General features: G+C 35.3%; 2 protein-coding genes and 2 pseudogenes across 4 annotated transcripts in view; 2 read left to right on the forward strand and 2 right to left on the reverse strand.

Annotated features, from left to right (window-relative positions):
* Positions 1 to 27134, forward strand: part of RYa-R (RYamide receptor) — a 404709-nt gene that overhangs the window by 69501 nt on the left and 308074 nt on the right. The window lies entirely within an intron of this gene.
* Positions 2696 to 10626, reverse strand: LOC106620598 (phospholipase A1 VesT1.02-like; annotated as a pseudogene).
* LOC106620600 (phospholipase A1 VesT1.02) lies at positions 14097 to 15412 on the reverse strand. Its single transcript, XM_014239142.3, has 2 exons — positions 15308 to 15412; positions 14097 to 15241 (listed from the first exon to the last, which is right to left on the reverse strand). Exons 1-2 carry the CDS (start codon positions 15345 to 15347, stop codon positions 14238 to 14240), a joined length of 1044 nt encoding a protein of 347 aa, XP_014094617.1. The 5' UTR covers positions 15348 to 15412; the 3' UTR covers positions 14097 to 14237.
* LOC118680018 (phospholipase A1-like) lies at positions 18979 to 23074 on the forward strand (annotated as a pseudogene).

Genomic DNA, 27134 nt, shown 5'->3' on the forward strand with positions numbered 1-27134 from the left:
CCATCTCTTAGATAAAAACCGAACGAACTTTTTACTTGGCCTAATATTAAAAAAAAAAGTGGTGTATCTGCAGGATTATTTCATGCTGGTGGTAAAATAGAATTGCCACACTTTATTCCACCACATTACACTCATTAGTTTTTGGGATGGAAAATAACTCTAAACACTTCTATGCAAACATCCAAAAATATTATATAACAAATAAAGAAGGGCTAAGTCGGGTGTACCCGAAAATTCCATACACTTGCAACTTGCTAGGATCAAATCCGGGGAAATTCCTTTAATTAATTCATTTTATAAATACTATATAACTCATACAGGGACCTACATATTCAGCATAGGGTTTGTTAGAATAACGTAAATCATTATATTTGTATGTGGGTTGGGGTAATTCGTAGACCAATATCACATGTTGTCGATATTAAACTATAGTATGTCCAATATCTTATGTTCGGCTAACTTTGCTAAAATATCTTACATATTAACCATAATACATATACCTACTGGAAGTTTGAAAATCTTATAATTTTTAACAATTTTTGCCATTACCACATATTATTAACAGAAGAAGATGATCTCTGAGTTTAATTAATCTCACACGAAATCACCAATATATGCGGGATAAAGTCAATCGGATGTTTTAAAATCCTGATATTCGTTATAGGACGGCTAAGGCAAGTTTTCACCCGAATTTATCCATTTTATGCACAAAGATACATTGTTATAAGAAAAACACGCTCTTTTAATTTAATTAAGATAACTTACATATTGACCGATATTGCGGTATAAAGTCAGCCGGAAGATAGAAAATTTTTCTAAAAGGGAAATTATTGATCCGTTCAACCCATTTTTGGCACATATTAATATCAGGTAAAGATTTTCTCTGTGTTTCTATAATATATCTCACAAATCGATCGATATTTTCAATCATACGATATCAATACATACTGAGGTCCATACATTCGGTACCTGGGGGCTTGACCAGTTTGGTTCGATATAGACATTTTTTGGTCATAAATTTGCACACTTCAGTATTCGTGCAAAGTTTTACCCCGATACGATCATTGGTGTTTAATTTGTATACTGGGAAGTGAAAAAATCAGATGGATTTTAAAATTTTGTTATGTGAGAAGTAGCGGTGGTTGTAGTCCGATCTCGTCCATTTTCACACTGCGGCATTTCATAATAATGCTACCGAATTTAGTCTAATTTTGACACCGGCTCCTATTAAGCCCTCTCATACCATCTCGGATGTAAAATTTAATATCTCTGGCGAATTTATTTCTTGATTTATCGCGCGTTTAGCAGTTTTTAACCGTTATATGGGTAGCGGGCGGGGTTATCATCCGATTTCATTTTCCATTTTTACAGTGTCCGTAGTGGTGCTTAAGTGATTTATTTTGAGCGAATTTGGTTATCATAGCTATAGTGGTTTAGGAGATATGTACATTATACTTATTAGAAGGCGGGACAACGCCCATTATTTTTAGCCCACATGTGCCCCTTGCTAGAGTGATCGCCTGTGCCAAATTACAGTTCTAAATCTTAATTAGGTGTTTAGTTATGATACTTGATATGTTTTCGTTTAATATTGTTTTGAAGGCGTGGTTATGGTCTGATTACGACCATTTATGAACTCGTTTTTACCAAAGAACACGTATACAAAGTTTTATTACGATATCTCTTATTACTTTTAAGAATACAAGTATACCATAATTGTTCCCTCTCTCACTACATGCTTTTCGCATGTACAATAATATGTTGTAATCTCATGTGAAGAAAACCAGTCGAATCTATTTGTGCTAGCTATATATATATACCAAGAATATTTTGCACCGAATATTACTGAATTAAATGAAATATATAATGTTTATAATTCAAAATTATATATTTTAATGTTAAAAATAAGGAATGGTCTATCCTACTTACCTCATTCATAATATATATTAAATGTTGCATATCATCAACTAACAACTTGATAATTTACTCAGTTATTGCAAACTTGAATATTAGATTAATAAAATACAAAAGTTAACATTTTATGTTATTTACGGAACCAATTGCTAAACCTTGTGCCTGTTATCTAAGTTCACTTTTTTTTGATAAAAATTTTGTAAATTCTTTAATTGAAAGATCTGGAAAAAAAATTTAAAAAAAATTTAAATTATTTTTCCTACAGATAGTAACCGAATTAATTTTACAAAACTCGCAACATCCTATGGGCAATCGGTGTTGCTTAGCCAATTGCCTGAATTTGACATTTCGGTATACTGTAAAAAGGTATCATAACTATATGGTACATAACACAACAACAATAAATCGACTTTCTACTTAGTTAGTATACCGTTGTTCAGTAGCTTATTTACTCACCAGATACTATACGAATATCTAAATGTCTGAATATTCGTTACATGGAGGTTTGCTGAAGATATAACCACTGGCGTGCGCATAAACTAATGGATGGTAAAGTTCAGCGTACGACTGGAAAATTTCATATTCGTTACTTAAGCATTTTGGAATATCAGAGCAAATACTCATGTAAGTCCGTTGCACGAGAAGATCTGACATCATTGGCAACTTGACTTTTTTGCGCTCACTCGCGAATTTCAATAACTAAGAATATTCTCCAACATATCTTATTTTCACTAGCAATGTTTTATATTCACAAATTTATCATCTACAATTTTCTTATTTCTTAATTGCCATAACCGTAGGTAGCAGTGCTGTGCACTGGAACATAATAGTCACCGCTGACGAATTCATAATTGTAGACGTCACCCATTTTCACGGCACTGTATTGACCATCCCATTCGTTTTTAACGGCATCTTCGAAGTTAGCGCAACGCATTGAGAGGAAGTTATTCTCACACACGGCCTCAGTGTAGTAAATAAAAGAGCGGCCATGACTGCAGGAACCAGTCCAGTCAGTACCACAACCCGGTTGATCTTTACCACCGTTGGGATAAAAGAGCTCTTGCCAATTGGTTTCAAGAATCCCAATTTACCACCACATGTCGGAATTGTTTCTATATAGTGAGCATCATCCGAGTTGAGATGCTTGTTGGGTTTGTCATAGCTGAAGAGTGGGAAAGCAGGGTCCAGACCGACAATGGCATGAATTTTACCAGCAATGACATTTTTGCCAACATAACCGGAAATTTGAGCACCCAAACTGTGACCGATCACTTCGAGAGTATCCAAGTTCAAACCATGATCACTCACTAAGTAATCAACCATACTGGCAACCTTCTTTCCCACTCCAGAAACAGCAGCGACAGATGAGATATAATCATTAGAACGTGCACGTGCCCAATCAACACCAATAATGTTGCAGTTTCCATGTGATAGCCAAGCATCACGAATCATAACATTCATGTCCGCCACATATCTTTGAGTCCAGCCGTGAATCAAAATACGAGTTGGATGACTGGCATCGAAGTTCGAAACGGAAATGGATTTGTATGGATTGTCCATCATAATGATTCCACTGGGTGTACAGGTAATAGGTGACTGGAGAGATGTCCAAACGTCCAAGAATTTTTTCCTTTTTCTCTTTTTCTGCCAAAATATTTTTTGCTTCGTTACTAGACATCCAGGCGAGAGAACCATCAATTTGAGGAACATACCAACCGTTCTGGTTGTCCTCGTCATCGAAAGGGGCAGCCGAAGCTAGTCGAGGAAGTCATATAGAATTAATTGAATTATTAAAATATATTTTTGGAGACGTGAAAGGGTTTGTTCGCAAGAAAGTTCATTTCGCAAATGCTGTGGAACTAACAATGATGGTCTACAGTTGTGATCAACATTTTATATGTTTTCCAAAATTCAAATATTGAGATAAGTTATTAAAAATTAAAACACTGCTCATATCTGGACATTCAATCATTTAAGATTAGTTTGCCAAAGGTTTCTTCAATTTATCGAGGCACGCGTTAGTCATGTGCCTTGGAAAGTTTGCCGATTAGCAGTATTAAATAAAGGAAAAGAAAGAAGTGATAAGGAAGATTTGCAATATTTATTATATTAGTCAATTGAGTTAAGTACATCAAGGTAATTCGTTTACCTGCGACCGAAGAACTTAAAATAGCGCTATATGCGAGGTCCAAATACATATGTATTTACCTCGAGAGCGAGAGATTAAGCCAGTTGATTCGTGTCTTATTCCACTATCGGGCGAGAGAAGTGTTTTGGGTCAGATGGTTTCGCTTAAATTGCGAGAAAGATCCACAGTGTAACCAACGGCTATGGCAGTGTTGTAGTTACCAAAATATGATGACTTATTTGTTGAGGATATGTAAAAATGAAGTATTTTGTTCATGGTTTCTTAGGCGAATACACGTCATCTATTTAGCTCAATTGAGGACATTCACCCCCACAAAATAAAAACAGTACCGCGGTGTTTGACATCAGTTATTTTTTTGCAATAAGGCATCACCCCCTTTCCATTGTTTCGATCTGACTTTTCAAAATAGAATTTGCTTATTTAGAGTATATTACCATATATTATATCATAATTATTGCTGTGTTTAGCTTTTTTTAAGTCAGCACTCTTAATTAATACCCAAATGACCATCCTTAATTGTGTTAAATTAATTTCAAAGTTTTCAGCTGACATGAATTTCTTGTCAGCGGAGAGAGTTCTCAAAGGACTGTTACTATTTATTCTTTAATATTGCTAAACAAGTTTAATGGCAGAAAGATTTGTGAAATTAGTTTAAATAGTATCAAACCTTCGAAGTGTATCAGAGATGATAGGGCTCTAACATTATGGATATATAAACCCGCGAAGCATAGCGGGTCATAAAAGTAATAATAGAAATGTTTAAACACTAAAACTATTACTTACGGAGTATCAGAAAATGATAATGAGTTCTTTTTTTGTGATTTATTTGAAAATTGAACCAAATAACCAATTTTTATACTCTCGCAACATGTTGCTACAGAGTATAATAGTTTTGTTCACCTAACGGTTGTTTGTATCACCTAAAACTAATCAAGTTAGATATAGGGTTATGTATATATAAATGATCAGGATGAAGAGACGAGTTGAAATCCGGGTGACTGACTATCCGCCCGTCCGTCTGTCCGTCTGTCCGTCCGTCCGTCTGTCCGACTGTCCGTCCGTCCGCCCGTACAAGCTCTAACTTAAGTAGAAATTGAGATATCTTTATGAAACTTGGTAGACATGTTTCCTGGTACCGTGAGACGGTTGGTATTGCAGATAGGCGTAATCGGACCACTGCCACGCCCACTAAACGCCATTAATCAAAAACAAATAAATTGCCATAACTAAGCTCCGCAATAAGATACAAGACTGTTACTTGATACACAGGATCACATTAGGGGGTGGCATCTGCAGTTAAATTTTTTTTAAAGTGGGCGTGGTCCCGCCCCTAATAGGTTTAATGTGCATATCTCCTAAACCGCTAATGCTATAATAACAAAATTCAAATGTTTTTAGCAAATGTTTTTAGCACTTCTATTGACGATGTGAAAGTAGTTGAAATCGGGTGGCAATTCAGCCCACTCCCCATATAACGGTACTGTTAAAAAATATTAAAGCGCGATAAACCAAGCACTAAACACGCCAGAGACATTAAATTTTATCTCTGGACTGTTATGAGATGACTTTAGAGAAACCGTGTTCAAAATTTTTCAGTGGGCGTGGTGCCGCCCACATTTAGGGGAAATCCCATATCTTGGGATCTGCTCAACCGATTTCAATCAAATTCGGTGCATTACGTTCTTTTCATATTTCTATGTTATAGTGCGAAATTGAGCGAAATCGGACTACATCCACGCCTATTTACCATATAACACCATTTTCAATTCAATCTGCAATGATTGTATGGGGTAAAACTTTGCGTGAATAATACGTTTAAATTATGCCACCTTGTGACCAAAAATTTTCTAAATTGAACCAAAACTGTTCAAGCCCCTAGGTACTGAATATGTGGACCCCAGTGCCTATAGTTGACCTTCTACCGCAAATATCAGTCAATCCACAAAGAAATCTCAAACGAGTTTACCATTTGACTTTGCGAGAGTATAAAATGTTCGGTTACATCCGAACTTAGTCCTTCCTTACTTGTTGCTTAAGCTTTTGTTATTACATCTCGTCGGTCCAATTATGGACTACTTTTTGAACAATAGTATAGCCGCTACGTCGCCGAATGTTGATACCATCTGTTCAGGCCCATTTTCTAATATGAGTTGAATCATAAGCAGTTAAAATGACATTGATATTAGCATGCAAGAAAAACAGTGACTATAGATAAAAACTTAAGTTTTAAGAATGGACGGAGTTGAAGAAAAGGTGGAGGTGGGTGAAATATTCTATTAGTGATAGAAACCTTGGCGATGCCCTCAAATTGAGGATGACAAATAATAAATTGATTTGACTTAATAATTGTAAACCTGAAAAGCTTCTAGACTAAGGACAATCGACCTCATTTGTGACTCGAAGGCACCCGTTTTTGTCACCTCCTCAGATAAACAACAAACGAATAATATTCCAAACCGACAGATTTCGATAAATTTGGAACGATATCAGCGAAAGTGCGATTCTCATATTAATATAATATTAATTATAATATAATATTAATATTCTCATATTAATGTTTAAAATCACTATTAATTAGTCGCATTTTAAAACTTCAGCATTTTTGCCTCATTTTTCAAAAGTCCAGGTTAAGTTAAGAGCTGTTCACAGGGAACCGATGACGCTAAACGTCCCAATTTACTCGAGCTACGGAAGCCAGATACATATATACGAGTATGTTTAAGTGTACATATGTATTCCGATGTCATCACTTGGAGGGATTCGCAGTTCGTGTATTTACAATAGCTCTTAAATGACTTGATCGTCGATGATTGCTCTTGAATTACAACTACCTCGCGGTTTGTTTACGGCAGAATTGAAATCCAAAAGCTCAATATTTAAAACTTTGACATTTCTACTTTTGGCGTTTGAGGTTCATTAGCTTGTGTTTCGTGAATTACTCTATATACATCTGCAATGTCGGCGAAATATAATTTATTTGTCGGGTGCATATTGAAGGTATTCATTGTACAAAACTCGCAACCTTGCTAGCCTATCACCTTTTTACTTAGTTGTATAATATGTGAACAGTCTTTGTGTCTAGCGGCCTATATACTTAAACATAATGAGGGTACATCTTTCCAAGCCACTTTGATTTTTCGTTATTTGGGAATATAGTGAAGACATAAACTGATTTAAAAATTACATTTTATTAATTTTATTTGGAAATATCAGAGCTAATATCTGCAAGGCTGTTTTATGATTAGACATCATTGCCAATCTGACTTTTTATATGATTTCATGCTCAACCATGGACTTTAATATTAGGTAAAGCAAAAAGTTCGTTCGGTTTTTTATTGATTTGTCAAAAGATGATAACTTTGTGTACATTTGTCCGATTTAAGTCAAATATGCGCCGTTTTGTTCGTAAACTTGTTGCCAACGAGATGCCAACTTCATTATACCCCTCTCGTAGAAGACTGCGTCCCTATTGCCAATAAACTCGGAGAGCCAATTTTCACAGGCCTCTCTTGAGGCCAACTTTTCACCATTAAGCGCGTTCGCCATGGACAGGAAAAGATGGTAATCACTTGGTGCCAGGTTCGGACTATAAGGTGGGTGCATTAGGACCTCCCATCCGAGCTCCCGGAGCTTCAGGCGCGTCACCAAAAACGTGTGTGGCTTGGCGTTGTCCTGATGGAACGCAATTCGGTCTCTGTTGATCCAAGATGGCCTCTTCTGGATGAGTGCTGCCTTCAAGCGGTTCAGTTGTTGGCAGTAGAGGGCCGAATTGAGCGTTTGGCCATAGGGGAGCAGTTCGCTGTAGATGATTCCTTGCCCATCCCACCAAACACACAGCAAAACCTTCTTGGCCGTCAATCCGGTCTTGGGCTCCATTTGCGCCGCTTCACCGAGCTTTGGCCACGACCGTTTGCGCTAGATGTTGTGGTAAGTGACCCATTTTTCATCGTCAGTCACAATCCGCTTCAGAAACGGGTCGATTTTGTTGCGATTTGCAGATGGAAATTCGGTCCATCATGTTTTTTGCGTTAGTTCGTGTGACTCCCAAACATTGAGCTCCTTTTTGAATCCAAGGTTATGCAATGGTTATGGTTCCAAACGGTTTTCTGGCTTACCTTTAGTTCCTCAGCAATTAAATAAGTGCTCACGTGACGGTCTGTTTCCACTATTTCCATGATTTTATCGCAATTTTCGACGACAGGCCTTCCGACGCGTGTTGCATCTTTGACATCGAAATTACCGGAACAGAACCTAGCAAATCACGTTTATGGTACACGTTCGTTTACAGTATCGGGCTCATAAACTAAATTAATGTTTTCAGCCGCTTTGGCTGCTTTTTCGCTTTGATCGAAGAAAAATTGTAAAATATAGCGAATTTTCTCTTTGTTGGTGTCCATCCTTGACGAGCGCTCACAACGAACTGAGTAAATCAATCGAAACACTGTCAAAAACAAACTTTTAGTGCGAATAAACACGTTTTCAGCGCCGTATAGTATGACATGATGCGACACGTAACACTAGTACTATGGACAATAACGCCATCTCTTAGATAAAAACCGAACGAACTTTTTACTTTACCTAATATATTATATTCATCAACATAGCTTAGTTGTACTTGTTAAATGTTTTTTATTCACAAATTTGTTATATATACTTTGTTTACAGTGACAGTCCCGTAAATTTACACATTCAAGGTCACAAAAATTCATAAGAAGCTGAAAATCGGCAAAATTGCTCAAAACATAATTATAAAAGAAATCTCGAAAGTTCTCATCGTTCCGGTGAGTGCCAAGAAATTGCCACGAGGTCAAAGGTCAAAAAATTAGTTTTTCGCGATTTGCAGCAAAATTGTAGATCACATATTTTCTCCATGGGTCTGCTGTAATTCTATTTGTTTTAAAACTATTGCAAAATAATATCATTCATTGATAGAAATGAAGGCTAAATTTATAATGTAATAAATAAATAAATATTCCTGCTTCCACTTAAGCTTGGTAATATAACCGAACTTTATGTCCAGTTTGATTACCTATATTGATTAGATTTCGAAAAGCATCTAATTAATTCGTCTCTCGTGATTTAAATTTGACTTTTGTTATATACTTATATAATTATTCTGCATCTATTTAGGTTTTTTAAGTTCCCTGACATTAACATATATTTGATAATAAGCTTATTTTCCCACAACATGTTTCACACACATTAAGCGAATTAATTTTTCACCGATAACAATCGTTTAAAAACCGGTCATGTTAAACCACAATCACGCCAGTCATTTTTTCTTAATTACTTTACGAACAGATGATAAGGATTTTCTCCTTATACTTAAGTATTTATGATTCACGCAGACAAATTAGTGATATCGTTCTTTACATCGGATAAAAAACTATGAATAACTAATTCTCTTGACTTAAATTGATATTTTGGTAGCACGACAATTATTTAAATTGAACAAAGTGGCCAATCGATTCATATTCCGTCTAATAACGAATGTGAAAAAATGCATTTAATTGCGGTAGTATCTAATATTCAAGTTATTGGTTGTGACTATGACTTAAGGATTGCCTACTGTCAATAATAATAATATTGTATGATAAGTTTTATCGCTTTGTGTTAAAGAATATTTTTATTGACTTTGATTAATATCTCCGCGACGTATAAGTTATATATATATATAGTGAGTATATAGTGAGACAAATATGCCATGCATTACTGAATATTTTTGTGATGATAACACCGTCAAATTTATATTGTGCCTATGCGATATCTAATTCAATAAAAATACTGGTTTTTGTTTGCTATGCCCTTAACTAAAACTATGTGGTTTTGATCTTGGGTTGTATACTTTTATAATTAATACTGTTGCTGCTATACCTATTATTATTCTATATTATATTTCTTAATGGATCATCAGTCTCTGTGCTAAAGAATCTATGCCAAGAAATATCAGTTTTCTTTTCTAGATTATCGCATGCTAATACTGTTGACAGTATTCGCTTTGCATCGCATCGCAATTGGAAACTTATTGCACAATAATGCGGAAATTCAAATTTAATGCGCAAAAAAAGATTATATGTAACGTAATATGCCGCAGCCACCGTATTCCCCAGACCTGGCCCCCTGTGATTTTTTTGTTCCCAAAACTGAAGAGGTACTTGAGAGGACGACGCTTTGCTTCTATTGAGGAGATAAAAACTGCATAGAAGGAAGAACTTAACAAGATCACAAAAATTACTTTTTTGAGTGCTTTGAGAATTGGAAAGGGGACATAATAGCTATTCATGAATAAATAAAAACTTTCCTAATAAATACAAAATTCGCGATACTTTTTGAATATATGTATACTGACGGCCCTTGAGGTGACCTGTTTGTGATAACCACTGAGACCGTTATCGCATGATACACATTAACCTAGGCTTTTGATAAGTGGTGTTTCTCTTTTAGTTCATCAAGGAGCCGGTCATCGTCTTTGCTTTCCTCGTCGAATGTGTGTTTGTGGTTTCTAGTCGACATGCGCCCTTACTGTTGGCATATATTTCTCACCTGTGACCTTTCCTTTCCATGGTCGCAGTGATCTCACTGAATTGGATGTTGAGGCCAAAGCGTTGTGAATTTCGTTTTAAACTGTTTTTTCGGCCTAGTCATTTTTTTTCCATCATTCATTCCCCTATTGTCTCGTGGGAAGTTCTGAACTCTTCCAAACTTCCAACTTTGAAGTAACATCGGTCAGTTAGATGGCGTCCCTTCGTTCTTGCAATCCACTAATAACAAACACCACCTGATTTAGAGCAAAGTAGAAGGACAGATGCCGCCTCTTTACAATTCGCCTGTGATAGTATCTTGCCCATTTAGTACTCTAGCCAATTGCCTCTCTATAAACGATTAGAGGCCAAACACCTTTACAAAAGCTTTTTAGGGCCACCGAAGATCAATATTGTCCAACTTAAGCAGGTTTTTTATTGTGGCCATTCTATCCTATACTTAATGTTTTTATAAAGAAGCAATGGCCGAGTTCCCGAAAAATTTATTTAGCCAATACTGCTAGCCTTCAAAATCATATGCAATCTTCTGTAAAGCTGGATTAAAGACTGTCTGCTCTGAATGTCATTTTACATGCCAATGTCATAATCACGAATTGAAATTATATATTTTTAAAGCATGCTGAGAATACTTAAGTACACTTTGTGTTTATTGATCTGAGCACAGTAGCGGCATTATTTTGATCTAAAATTGGTGGTATTTGGTTCTGAGTATGCCTTTAGAGTTAGTCATCCATGTCTTTACAACAAGTGCCTAGACCTATAAACCTCATGGAAAGCCAACGATTATCGAATACTCATGCAATCTGAAGTGATACTTATTATGAAGATTGATTGTTAAATATTATCATTAAGATTGGCCTAAAACAAAATCAAAATTTATTTATTTGTCGTTATATGAAGTTTATGATAAAAACTAATCATTCGAACTGATTTTATAGAACGATAGCTAGGGTGGTTCTACTAGTAAAGAAAATATTATATTCGTTTTATACAAAAATAAATTAATATTACTAATATTACGTCTAAATATCTTCACTTTTATACCTTATAGATCTCAGAGGTCTATTTCTAATGTGAGTGATAGATAATTTTTAGAACAAACAAAGGCCACTGGAACCGGCTGCCCGCCTTTTTGTGCACTCGTTCGAATTATGAAACACTACCATAATCATAACCGATATTATACAATAACAAAAAGTTATGGCAGATCAATACCCGTTCGAGATAGCAAACAAACAGTGTTAAAGGCCGGCATATCTGATTATTTCGTGGAGCTATTTCAACCATACTTTAGGATAGTATGGCGTATCTGCAACTTTGTATATGTACTAAGTAATATATTAAAATCTGAAAATTAGCAAGTTTCGACAGCACACACTTCCTCTATAGTATAACTTTATTTCACAACTACACTTATACAAATAACAAGTAAGGAAGAGCTAAGTTAAGTAAGTAAGAGTATAGAAATGTTGCGAAAGAATTCAACATTCATTATGTGACGAAATCGTGAATGCACAACAATAAAATTTGGTGTTTCGAATTTCAATAACATACCTCTCAGATTGACTGATATTTTCCATAAAATTTTCTCTGTAGGAACTGGGGTATCCAGAGCTTGAACAGTTGTTGTCCGATTTTCACAAATTTTGGTTGTATGATGGCATACTTTAAGTGCACTATTTCTCGTTTCCTCTCATTCGCTGGTGCTAGATTTACATATTGAAAAGAAATATAATCAGATGGAATTTTAAATTTTGGTGAATGGGAGGTAGGCGTGGATGTAGTCCGATTTCGCCAATTTGCGCACTATAATATGAAAATATCATAGTAATGTCATGCGCTGAATTTAGTCGATATCGGTCAAGTGGGTCCTGAGATATGGGTTTTCACCTAAATGTAGGTGGTGCCAAGCCCGTCGTCAAAATTTGGAATCCTATAAATCATTCTTGTACCATTTCGGATGTAAAATTTAATGTGTCTGGCGCATTTAGTTATTGATTTATCGCGCTTTTAATAGTTTTTAACAGAGCCGTTATTATACAATAGGATTTTTACTGAATTTGGCTATTGTATCCTGAGGGGTTAAGAGATATGTTCGTTAAACCTTCTAGAGGATTACGCCCGTTTTTTCCAAAGTTTTAGCCCACCGATGTCTCTTACTACTGCGATGCCCTGTCCAAAACTACAGTTTTATATCTTAATTTAGTAGTTAGTTATGGCATTAATAGATTTTAGTTTAATAGGTCGATTACGCCCATCTAGAAACTCGTCCTCACTTTTTGGCCAAGGAGCACGTGTACCAAGTTTCATTAGCATATCACAATTTTTACTCAAGTTACAGCTTGCACAGACAGTCGGACAGATGGACGGATATCAACTGGTCTCGTTATCCTGATGATTTATGTTATATATATATATATATCTAACTCCATATCTATACCGATTAGTTTTAGGTGAACAAAATTACCTTATTATACTCTGTAGCAACATGCTGCTAAAGTATATAAATAATGTAGTGTATTTTGGAATATGAATAAAATTGGTCTAAAACTTGATTTAAACCTCATATCCATAATATACTGATTTCCGAGCCTCTGGTTGATTTTTCTCATGGGTATACATATTTATATTTAGCCTCTTTGGTTGAGTTTATATCATATATATCTCATTTGAGTTAATTAGCTTGATTTTAATACAAATATTTCGGACAAGCAAAACGTAGTGTTGAAACTAAGCGAGTCTACGACCTATAATATAATTTAACATATACCGGGCTGTTATCCTTTCACCTTTCCGTCAAATAATAAATATTGAATTTTTTCTCAACATTTTTGACACGAATTTTTCCACGAACTAATAGTTTAATGCCGAAAATATACGAAGTTTGACTCGAACTTTTTCCAAAAAAAATCTTTCGCCATAGACAGGAACAGGAATCAGGCTCCCAGAGTCTGAGAAGTCACTATCTATGTTTGTGGCCTGGTGATGGAATACAATTCCTCTCCTATTGGCTCAAGGAGGCCGCTGCTGGGCGATTCCGCCCCGATTCCGTTTCAATTGTTGACAGTACAGATCCAAATTGAGAGTTTGTCCATCAGGGAATAGCTCATAGTGAACGATTCCCTGCCAATCTCACCAAACCCATAGCAAAACCTTCCTGACTGCTCTTTATACATATAATTATTAATATATTTGGGCAAACGAAATCAAAGAGAAGCTCGGTCAGGCATCTAACAGTGCGGATAGTGCCAGTTATAGTATAAGTATACAAGTACATACCCACCACCAGATATAGCCAATATTAGCCTAAAATACACTCAAAACACACTTCAACTCCCAACATATTTTGAAAATTCCTTATCGAATTTTTTGTGACATAAACTCATCGATTCTTATCATCAGCCTGCATTACCTGTCGAAGGGTGATTCGACAAGTTTTTTTAAAGTATTATGTATATCTTATTCGTACCCCAAAGTAAATTATCAATCAGTAACTTTTTGCGTTTTCGTTAACTATTTAAATCAAAGTTTCTACAAATTCTTAATTTTAAAATATGGTACACTTGAGAATATTTTTTTTTTGATTTTCCATGTCTTTATTTTATTTTAATCATATCACTTTCATCACTTATTTAGTTGCCCAATCCATATGGAGCAGTGCTGCGCACTGGAACATAATAATCACCACTGACGAATTCATAATTGTAGACGGCACCCATTTTCACGCTACTGTATTGGCCACCACATTCTTTTTTAACGGCGTCTTCGTAGTCAGCGCAACGCATGGAGGGGAAGTTGTTATCGCGTACGGCTTCAGCGTAGTATATAATAGAGCGACCATGACTGCAGGAACCAGTCAAGTCAATGCCACAACCCGGTTGCTTCTTGCCACCGTTGGGGTAGAAAGCGCCTTTGCCAATTGGTTTCAAGAAACCCAATTTTCCACCATTTGTCTGGATTGATTCAACGTAAAGAGCATCATCCGAGTTGAGACGTTTGTTAGGCTTGTTGTAACTGAAGAGTGGGAGAGCAGGATCCAGACCGACAATGCCATGAATTTTGCCAGCACCGACATTCTTGCCAACATACCCGGCAACTTGAGCACCCAAACTGTGACCAATCACTTCGAGAGTTTCCAAATTCAAACCATTACTGCGAGCCATGTAATCAATCATACTGGCAACCTTATTTCCGACACCGGGAACAGCAGCGACGGATGAGACATACTCAACAGAACGTGCACGTCCCCAGTCAACAACGATAATGTTATAGTCACCATGTGACAGCCAAGCGTCACGAATTCTGGTATTCATATCGGCTTCATAACCCTGGGTCCAGCCATGAATCAGAAACCGTGTTGGATGATCGGCATTGAAATTTGATTTCGAAATGGATATCTTGTCAGCGGTAATTTTTTGTCCATCATAATGATTCGACTGGGTGTACAGGTAATAGGTGACTGGGGAAAGACTCAAAGCACGTCCTTCAATTTCTTCATTCTTCTCATATTCTGCCAAAAGGTTCTCACCTTCTTCAGTAGTCATCCAGACTAAGGAACCATCAATCTGGGGTACATACCAGCCATTCTCTCCACTGACGCGACCGTTGTCGTCATCTTCGAGAGGAGCAGCCGAAACTAGTTGGCAGAATTATAAGCAATTTAGTAAATTATGTGAATTTTGAAAGATTCTTTAAAAGTTACCTGTTAGCGCGAAAATTGTCAAAAGCACAAGACACTTCATTTCACAAAGGCTGTGGTACTAATAATGACTTTCAACAAAATGTGCCCAGGTTTTATATATTTTCCATCGGTGCATTTTTGTAGCTTTCAAAATATATTTCCACTTTAGATAAGTTAAAGAAATTAATACTTGTATCGATTATCAATTTCCTGATTGTGTCTTAGGTTAGGTATTATAATTGAGTCAATGTTACAGAAAGTTTGGGCGATAAAACTTGTTTCGAGGGTATCGAACGGTAGGCAATATTGCGGTTCATAATAGATAATTAAACATAATTTAGACAACGATACGTAAGCAAGATTTGAAGTGTTTTGATTAAGTTGTTTACTTCTTTCTTTTCAACCAATGAAATACTAACAAAAGTGGGTGTGAGTGCCGTACTTGCTGATAAGCGTCTAATAATTTTAAATGCGTGCGTGGAGTTGTGAGAAGATATTTCCGCGCAAAATTTTGTGCGCGGCAATGGACCGATTGTGCCCATCAATGACACGTTATCGCTTTGACGGGCAAATGGACAGACGAACATCTGGAATCCAACTTCTCTTGCTATCCTGATCATATCTATATATGTATACATAATAAGTAAGGAAGGGCTAAGCTCAGGTGTAACCGAACGTTTTAAACTCTTGCAATTTGCAAGAACCAAAGCAGGGAAATTGTAAATGGATGACTATCAAATTTGGTATTTTATTAAGTTATATTATAGGATACAGACTCACTTCGTTTTATTACTATATTTTATTTACCGTCAACCAAATATTTCTTAAAATTACCTTTAAATAAGATATATGGGATATAAACACAACTGAAGAAGCTCAATTTATCATAATGAGTTGATGTGAAAATATTTTGTCATGTGGAAAGTCTGAAATTATTATACAGGCTATATTGGAGGCAGAAAAAGGGATGGGTTGCTTGAATAATTTTGACTTTTAACTTTTGATTTTATAAATATATATAATACACAGATTGAACGACATGTTCGGCAGAAGGTTTGTTAGAAGGTTTGTTAGAATAACGAAAATCAATATAGGTATTATTTGGGAGTTGGGGTATTTGTAGACTAACTTCGTATATTTTCGGCATTAAACTATAGTTATGTATGTACCCGTATATATATAATAAGATATATATTATAAATATTATACGTTAAATTATAGTATATTCAATATTATACGGTCGGTTAATTTTGCTAAGATATCTTACATATGGCATAAAGCCAACCGGAAGTTTGAAAATCTTTTATTAGATAAATGGATGATTGGGGTAATATTGACCGGATTTTATCAATTTTTGGCAATACAACATACTATTAACAGAATAAAATGCTCCCTGAGTTTCATTAAGGTACCTCACATACCATCACCAACATATGTGGAGAAATCAACCGGATGTTTGAAAATACTGTGATTAGTTATATGGAGGCTAGGCTAAGTTTTCACCCCTAATTCTAGGCACAAAGATGAAACATTATAAGGAAAATACATCCACTTAATTTTGTTAAAACAGCTCACATATTGGCCGATATATGCGGTAAAAAGTCATCCGGAAGTTCGAAAATCTTTATATTAGATATATCTTTATACAAGGTGCGTTCCAAAATAAACAGGACAGAACAGGAAAAAAAGACAGAACAAATGGTTTTATCGGCAAAATCAATTAATTTTATTCAAAATAGTCTTAGTACAGCTTTTTGCACGGTCCAAAAACATGCCGAACGAGTAGATATATATTCAACCCAGTTTTGGCAGAAAAATACTTCTTTCGAATTGCAATAATATATTTCACAGATTGACCATTATTTCCGGTAAAAAGTTAGCATGAGACACTGGGGTCCCCATATTCCGTAACTGGGGGCTTGAACAGTAATTGTCCGAGTTTAACAATTCTTATATTTGCGATGGTATACTTCAAAAGCACTATTTGTGCAAAGTCTTGTCCGAATATATTCTTTGGTGCTGGATTTGTATACAGGAAAGTGAAAGAATCATATGGAATTTAAAATTGTGCCATATGGGAAGTAGGCGTGGTTCTAGTCCGATTTTGCACATTTTCGCACTGTGTCATAAGAATGTTAGGAAAACGAAACTGTTAAAAGCGGTCCAACAGGTTGCGAGATATGGGCTTTCCCTTAGAGGTGGGCGGTGCCTCGCGAATCGTCCAATTTTTGTTTTGGATCCTTTAAATCTTTAGCTTTTTAACTTTTAGTTTTTGTTTTAATCAAAACCGTTATATAAGGAGTCGGCGGGGTTATCACCCGAATTCCCCCATTTTCATACTGTCGATAGGGGTGCCAAAAGTATTTGAACTGAGTGAATGTGATTACATATTTAATTCGTTATATCAAATAACAGTCTTCAACCTTATTTTGGGGCTTAGTTATAGCAATTTATTGGTTTTCGATTAATGGTCAATGGTCCGATTACGCCCGCCTAAAAATGTGTGTACTAAGTTTCACCAAGATATGTCAATTTTTAGTCAAGTTACCTTTCCTTTACAAGTCACTCGGATTTCAACTACTCTCGTCATCCTGTTCATTTATGTATTTATAACCCTACTAGCTTTTACCCGCGGCTTCGCTCGCATCGAATCCATCAAATAAATAACTGATATCATTATAGTAGATATGGATCCATATAAAGAATATATTTTATATATATTCCAATTCTTAGTTATGAAATTACGAAGACGCGTGGTTCTTACTTCTGCATCATTAATTCTTCTTGCCTGCAATTGTTCTTGCGTTTCCGTTGCTCTTCTAGCTTCCTGCTGCTAAGCTTATCTTTTCGAACGTACTCGTGCCTGATGAGAAGTTTCAGCTGCTCTCAAAACACGTTGTCGATCTGCTTGCTGTTGCCTTCTCAGCTCTGCTTGAACTTCACATTCTTTATTTCGTGTAACTTTAGCCTTACGCACCGGCGTAGAATTTCTTGACAGCGCCGATTTCCGCTTTCGAGGCATTTTTATATTTAATAAGAGTAACTAATAATATTTGTGTTATTTCTTTGATTTAGGTTTTTTATACATTTATGTTTTCTTTCATTTTTAATTTTTTCGACAAACAATCATTTCTGCCAAACTTTTTTTTTTCAATTTCAAAATTTTCAAATTTATTTTCCAAACATATATAATCTTCCAAAATAATTTTTTTAATAATCCGTAAAAAATTTACAAATTTTGTAATAAAAAGTATCCTATGTTCATTCTGACACCTCTAAGAATATATGTACAAAATTTCATGATGATCTGTTAAGTAGTTTTTGCGTGAAAGCTTAACAAACAAACGGACTTTCGCATTTATAATATTAGTATAGATATCTAACTCGATTAGTTTTGGGTGAAACAATGGCGGAAATTCTTTAATTTTGAAATTCCACTGAAGAGAAGAATTCGATCGCCTTAGGTCAATATTTTGGGGGCTTTAAAGTGATGAATTTGAACGAAAAGCAGCCACTTTTATACTCGCGAAAAATGCAATAGAGAGTAATAATTTTGTTCACTTAACGGTTGTTTGTATCACCTAAAACTAATCGTGATAGATATGGAGTTATATTTGTATATATATATGATTAGGATGACAAGACGAGTTGAAATTTGAGTGAGTCTGCGTGCGCAAGCGATAAAAGTAAAAATGAATGAAACTTGGTACATAGATTCCCTAGTACCCAAGTGAGTATTGCAGATGTGCGAAATCGGAGCACTGCGAAAACCCATTAAGAGTCATAAATAAGCTCAAAATTAAGATACAAAACAGCAATTGGGAGCAGGGGATTACAGTGGCAAGAAGCGTATTTGGTTTGAAAATATTTAAAAAATGGGCGTGATCCCGCCTTATAATAAGTTTAATGTACATATATCCTAAACTATTCAAGCCATTATATTTAAATTCTCTGAAAGCATGCCTTTTTGGCATCCCTACTCACCTTGTGAACATGGATGAATTCGGATTATATTCCCGCTACTAAAAGTGCAATAAGTCTATAATTAAATACACCGGAGACATAAAATTTTACACGCAAGATGGTACAAAGGTCGATTTTAACAATGGGCGTAGCACCGCCAACATTTAGATGAAAGTCCATTGCTCGGGACTTACTAAACCGATTTCAACCAAATTTAGCACAAAATATTATTTTGGCATTTCCATTTTACAGTGCGAAAATAGGCGAAACCACATCTACTTCTTATATAACACAACTTTAAATTCATCTGATTTTGTCTATTTCCTGTATACAAATCAAGAACCAATAGTGCCTTTTGAATGCGCTACCCTATGACCAAAAATTTTCTAAATCGGACTAAAACTATTCAAGCCCTGAGATAACGAATATGATATTAGTTGTTTTTCTAATAACAGTGCATCTTTATGCCTAAAAAGGATAAAATCACTCCTTTGCTTCTTATATATTGCCGATGGTATGTGAAGTATCTTAATGAAGCTCAGGCAGCATTTTTTTCTATTAATTAGATGTAGTAATGCTAAAGGTGGATAAAATCGGGACAATACTACCCGTATCTCCCATGGGTTTATATCGTATATATTGGTCCATACGTAAAATATCTTAGAAAAATTAACTGAACGTATAATAATTTATATACTTTAGTTTAATGCTGAAAATATGTGAATTTGGTCCACAAATTACCTAAACTGTCTTATGATACAATACATATAATTACGCTGTATGTCGCCGACTTTGATCTCTGCTCCTTTTTCATTACAAGAGTAAAAAATGTACGGTTACACCCTTCCTTACTTGTTTAATGTAAAATTGTGCAGCACCTGAAAGTATATCCCCGCCTTTGATCTTTTCCAATTGGTAGAGTATAAAATGTTAGGTTGCACCCGAAATTAGACCTTCCTTACTTGCTGCTTTACGCTTTATAAAGAATTAGCGAAGATAATAGGATAGTGTTACCCGCACCGGGGTAGCGATATATCGTGGACCTATATTCATGAATACATATAATACAAAGACAAAAGAAAATGTAGAAGTGATGCTTTAAGCAGATGAGTAAAAAATAAAATATATTGTACTGAAATTATAAATATTTGTGACATTTCACACGCTTCTCTTTAAAAATATTTTTTTGGTGTTATCAATATTAAATTCGCTTTAATAACGGAAATCAAAGAAATTCAACGGTACATAAAAATTATATATTTTTGATTGCTTATGATCACTGAAAAGATTAGTTATCATACTTCAATCAATACTTGAGGAACCACAACGAAATATAATTAAATAGAAAAAATAATTGTAAAATTGTATAACATAAATAAAATTGTACATATAGCGTTTCTCAATTTGTTTTGTTTTGAACTTTACTTTCTAATTACATTCAGGGAACAGGGTATATAAAGATTGCCACGAAATTTGTAGCACTCAGAAAAAAACGTCGGAGACCATATAAACAAGAAAAAACGTTAACTTCGGTTGCACCCAAGATGGAATACCCTTCACAAATAACGAAGTTTCCATAAAGGAACTTGATTTTTATGGTTCAGTTTGTATGACAGCTATATGATATATTGTAGAAAATAATCTATGCCATATCAATGATCAGCGTGACGAGTTGAGTCGATTTAGCGTCCGTCTGTCTGTCTGTATCTACGTTAACTAGTCCCTCATTTTTTCAGATATCGATCTATAGCATACAGTGCCAAACGAACTGAATGATCGAAATCAAATTCTGGTATGCAAACGTTGTTTATTTGACACGACATTATTTCCTAAGGCAACCGTACAATCTGCAAACAAATTTTTGAGATCGAATCATTATAACATATAGCTATACAAATGGAACTATTAAAATAAATTACCTGTATGGAAAAGTTCTTTATATGACACGACATCTTCCGAACTATGGCATGATTTATTGCTTAATGTAACGGTGCAATATTCGAACAAATTGTTCAGATCGAGTATAGCATACGAGTATATAGTTGGTATATGTGCTATAGAAGAAATTATTGACCGATTTCACATTTTCAAGTTAATAATATATCACGCTGTTTAAAACTTTACGCTTCTGAACGCTTCTATTTCTTCTAAAGTAACCGAAATATTAGTAATAGTTTTGAAATATGCCGTTATATTGAAATTGAGCGTGGGTATTTTCACACAGGGTAAAGCTACACTGTTTGACAGAGATAGTTTCAGTAGATTTTGAAAATTGATATTGTTGTATTTGTCTGACTTCTCGATATCAGCTAGACTAGTTTCTGACTATATATAGTAAGTATATTATTACAATCGAAATGAAATATTTTATTCAAACTTTTTATTATTCCAAAGATACATGTTTGATAAAGATTGTGTGAAATTTTCAAAGGAAAGTATTCAAACCTCGGTCATTACGACGTCATTTAAGATAGTTCCTCAGAAAAAAGGTGCTTTCGCGTTGACAGCAAAACTTCTGACGAGATCATAAAAGTAAACAGAAAAAATACGTGTTTGAACTAAGACTTTTAACTAAATCAAGTGAAAATTGCATCTTTTGCAGATTTTTGAGAAATAAACGCAAATTTAAGTGAACATTTCTCGACATTTTTTTGTTTTAAATAATTGTAATTAAATTCAAGATCTTGCAAAGGATATCTTGAAGACTCAATCACTGCAGAATTTCAAAATGAAAAAGCAGACATAGTAGGATAAGTCAATCTTAAAGTGTGACATTTCCTGGTGCTTCGATAATTATATTGATTTTCACTCGAAGACCCAAACAAACAAGTTCAAAATAATTCAAGCAAATATAAGTTTAATAGCAAACACCTTAATAGGATGAAATTAATAATTGCTTGCACGGTGTTTTCATAGCTGTTGATGAGTTTACAAAAATTTCTTTCATACAATTATCATATTAATAAAGCCGAGTGTTTCCTACTTCAGCACTTGATGGCAGCAGCAATTCCGATGAATCAAAAGGTTGGTTTGTGTCGCAAGTGAATGGCAGCTTCCCATGGATCTCGCAGTCGTTACCGATCGTTCCGTGAAATTCTACTTTTACCACCGGTCGACCTCACTCTTTGCAGCCAAATTCAATAGAAATTTGCCGACTCGTAATCGCAATCGGAATTTCGGTGTCAATATTAAAGTACGAAGTGAGCTTTTGGATGCTGCTAATTACAATATATTTGCTGTCGATTGAAGTGTTGACGCACAGACGGCTAATTATGCCAAGGCATGCTATACGGTTTCCAGTGTTGCTGCCGTAGTCTCTAATTTTGTTGACTTCCTGAATGAACAGAGTGTGCGATTCACTCGGCTTGGTCATTGAATAGGCGATCCTGTGTTGCCTTTATTCAACCACGATTATTGTTCGTCGAGCCCTTCCAGTAGTGACGCCAACTATGTTGAGTCAAATCAAACTGACGGCGGTAAATTGGGCTTTTACGTGCCATCGGTAAGGCGTCCTGTTATTAGAATGGCGGTAAGATTCAACCGGGCTGTGGGGTATACTTAACTGACAGTCGCGCTCACAAACGTACTGTGCTATACTATGCCGGAGCTATTTTCCAGAACAACTTCCCAAGTATGAGGTGTGCCGATTACGGAATTTCTGTGGACAAGAGATGTGGTTCCACATATAGAGCATTCCATATGGGTGCGGAATCGAGCTTTGGCATAAGCGGCTCGTACTATGTGGCGGTCAAGAGCTTCGAACCTTACGGTTATGGATCATAAGAAAACGTGTTTATGAATAAAGATATACAATGATGATTTTAATATGTTATATATAGAATTGGAAGGAAACCTATTGAAGTAATGTTCTCAAACCAACATTTCCAATTTCAGATTTTAAAGCTACGATATCAGAAAGGCGATGCACGTAAAATGTAACTAATCCCTATGACCTGCGCTCATTTATTCTAGATCGCTAAACCTATAAGTGTGATCTGAATTGACTTGGGTGCAGACAGTTTTATTATTACTTTAACTACAGTAAAGTCACATGACCTAATTGGAGTCATAATAACATTATATTGGAAATGGACTGGTGTGTGGTCCGATCGCTCATCCACACTAAAACTAAGTTCATAGCACTTGTAATACTACCCCAGTTTGATGAAAAGGAATATACTGATATAGTTTTCCGGATTTGGCACTCAGAGGCTTCTTCCTGATTACAAATCGCAAGATTTCACCAGTTTTAAAGGAATTTAGAGGCAATAAAGCAAATGTAATCGCCAAGGCAGGCCGATTTTATGCAAAAGATAAATTCATATATTAAACGAAAATATATACATACATTTCTTATGCAGGGACTTGAGTTGAATAGGTCAGTTTGTATGACAGCTATATGCTTTAGTTGTCCGATATAGGCGATTCCGACAAATGAGCTGCTTCTTGTAGATAAAAGGACGTGTGTAAAATTTCAGACGGATATATCAAAAACTGAGGGACTAAGTCGTTTATAAATCGGATCAGTTCGTCACGATGATAATTTATATATGTAGGGTATCCTACGTTTATTTTAGGTGTTTCAAAAATATTGGCAAAATTTATATACCCTGTTCATGGTATAAGAATTCCGCTATTCGCTAATTAAAATGTCTATTCAAACGGATTCGTTAAGAGCATAATGATTAGTTTTGCTGCCATTACATTACATACTGAATTACTTATATGAGGATACTTATCCTTCTAATCTTTCTAATAGATTTACTACGGATAATATTTTAGGATGAAGCTTTTTATAATTTAAACCCATTAATAAATTAATTAAAATAATAGAGTAAAATCCGTCGAAAGCCTCTTTAGTACGCCGAAAATGCCTAATTTGACAAAATGTAATGAATTAAATTATAAACAATTTGAACAAGGAGTAATGGCTAAAACAAATCAACAAAAACAAGTAAGACAGTTTTAAGTTCGGGTCGCGCAATTTCATGTTTCCCAAACTTTATATTAGCAATTGTTGTGAAAGAATTCAACATTCATTATCCTAAGAAACCGAATAGTTTACAATCAAGTTTTGCTATTGCTGATGGGCACAATCGGACCATTGCCACGCCCACAAAACGCCAATATTCGAAAACCAATAAAGTGGCTTAACTACTATTAATATTATATAATAAGATACAAGACTGTTATTTAGTACAGTGAATTGCAGGTATTTATTTTATTATTGTGCTGATTATTTTTCGGAATTATCCTCATCGGACAACTATAACATATGCATATTTCCAAAACTACTAATATATTATATATATACCATGTATGTGGAAAGTATTGTTATGCCAGTTCAGTGCGCGACAGATTGAAAAACGATTACGTGCTTTAGTAAATTACTTATACAAAATAATTAGCCAAGCGGTGTTTATGTGTTGGTGTAAGGATGAATGTACAAAAGCATATGCCTGTGTATTTTAAATATCCTTACACACTGAAGGGGCTCGTGCTTTATAACGCAGCAATAACTTACCTGTTACATATTCAATGAGTATTGGGATTATGATAGATTTCATAGCACCAACCACCTAGTTGGCTGTAGATGGAGTTGCTGTTCAACTAATTGATTTCTGCACAGGTTGTTTGCGCTCATGATAAAAGGACAACACAAACAAGTGCCCACAAGTGGATAATGAGTTTTCACTTTTGCAGCCAAAGCGAATGTACCGACTATATACTCGTATCTATATGATATATAAATTTATATATGGGGATTGTGGGCGCTATTGATGGTATGTTAACGATTATTTAAAAGCGCTTTAATCTGAAGTGAATAGAGATACATGAAAAGGCAAGTGTATTTATGTGTGTATGATGCTAGCAGAAAGGAGTGTTCAATGAAAATCATACAGTTAAATTTCCCTTTAACCGATTTAATGCAGACTTGTAAAGCAGATTGTTGCTTAAATAGTTTCCCACTAACACAAGAGAAGTCGTCATTGCCTATTATAAAGTGCCAGTAGATCTATAAAGCCAGGAAACGCTACTAAGTTAAGATTTTTGCATGTATATTGTAGATCTTGAGATATTATGAATGCGCTTTTTATATCTCTCTATAATAATACTAGGCGAGCGAGCGAAGCGAGCGTCCCGGAGCGCTGTTTAAGCAGCTTTCGTGTCTGAAGTGTGTCTAATTTTGTGCAGCTTTTTTTCATTGGGAATGGTGAAATTCATCGTGAAATCACCTTTTCACATTAACGTCTTTTTATTTGAAGTTTTAAAAGTCTGAAAAAATTTCCTAATGTAATACTTTACAACAAATTGGCATTTCCGAATATATATATGCACATATATTTTATATATAAAAAAGAAACGCTATTTCATTATGAACCCGCAGAACGTCCGAACCTCAGTACTGAAAGGCATGAAAATTTGCAAGGTTATTCGTTTATTCCTGCAGAAGGTCTTAGCGGAGGTCTTTTTTGTATTTATAATATTCGAGAGCATATGAGATATTTTAACAAATAAGTGAGGATATTTTAATTTTTATATTGTGGTTTGGTAAGAAATATTACGGAAGTCAGTTTAAATCTTTCCTTACCTCACATTTGATATATTGTTGCCCCCGCTTGTGTAGTTATTATTCCGTAGTTTAGAGCGGCCTTTATAAATGTTGTTTTCAACCAAGAGGTTTAGTGCCCCTCGTAGCACTAATATATTTTTGGTAACTTCAGTTTGCGATCTTTAATAAAACTAATCATCGGCATTTATCACGAATAGTTGCTATGATCCCAACTGCATTAATTTTATTTATTAATTTGGTAGTTGCTTTATTTAAACTTCAACCCAAGTACCATATGATGGTTTACATGTGGTTTTTATGAAGATATAAAATGCGTATAATTTATTGTTATCGTCGCGGTTGGCTCGAATAAACTCCAGCCAGAGACCCAATTTTCGAGCACATTTTCCACAAAAAGCCATCTGTCGCGCGTACCATACCATTATTATACTCTCGCAACCTCTTGCTACAGAGTATAATAGTTTTGTTCACCTAACGCTTGTTTGTATCACCTAAAACTAATCGAGTTAGATATGGGGTTATATATATATAAATGATCAGGATAGAGAGACGAGTTGAAATCCGGGTGACTGTCCGTCCGTCCGTGCAAGCTCTAACTTGAGTAAAAATTGAGATATCTTTATGAAACTTGGTTGACATGTTTCTTGGTACCGTGAGACGGTTGGTATTGCAGATGGGCGTAATCGGACCACTGCCACGCCCACAAAATGCCACTTATCAAAAACAAATAAATTTCCATAACTAAGCTCCGCAATAAGATACAAGATTGTTATTTGGTACACAGGATCACATTAGGGAGAGCATCTGCAGTTACATTTTTTTTTTAAGTGGGCATGGTCCCGCCTCTAATGCTATAATAACAAAATTCACTGAAAGCAAATGTTTTTAGAATCTATACCTACAGTGGGAAAAAAGTTAAAAACGGGTGGCAACTCCGCCCACTCCCCATATAACGGTACTGTTAAAAACTACTAAAAGCGCGATAAATCAAGCACTAAACACGCGAGAGACATTAAATTTTATCTCTGGGATGGTATGAGGTGACTTTATAGGAACCGCGTTCAAAATTATACAGTGGACGTGGCACAGCTCACTTTTAGGTGAAAACCCATATATTGAGATCTGCGTAACCAATTTCAACAAAGTTCGGTACATAACGTTCTTTTCATATTCCTATGTCATTGTGCGAAAATGGGCGAAATCGGACTACATCCACGCCTATTTACCATATAACACCATTTTCAATTCAATCTGCAATGATTGTATCGGGGTAAAACTTTGCGTGAATAATACGTTTAAAGTATGCCACCT

This window comes from Bactrocera oleae, chromosome 2, assembly GCF_042242935.1.
Source record: "Bactrocera oleae isolate idBacOlea1 chromosome 2, idBacOlea1, whole genome shotgun sequence".
In the NCBI taxonomy this organism is placed as follows: domain Eukaryota; kingdom Metazoa; phylum Arthropoda; class Insecta; order Diptera; family Tephritidae; genus Bactrocera; species Bactrocera oleae.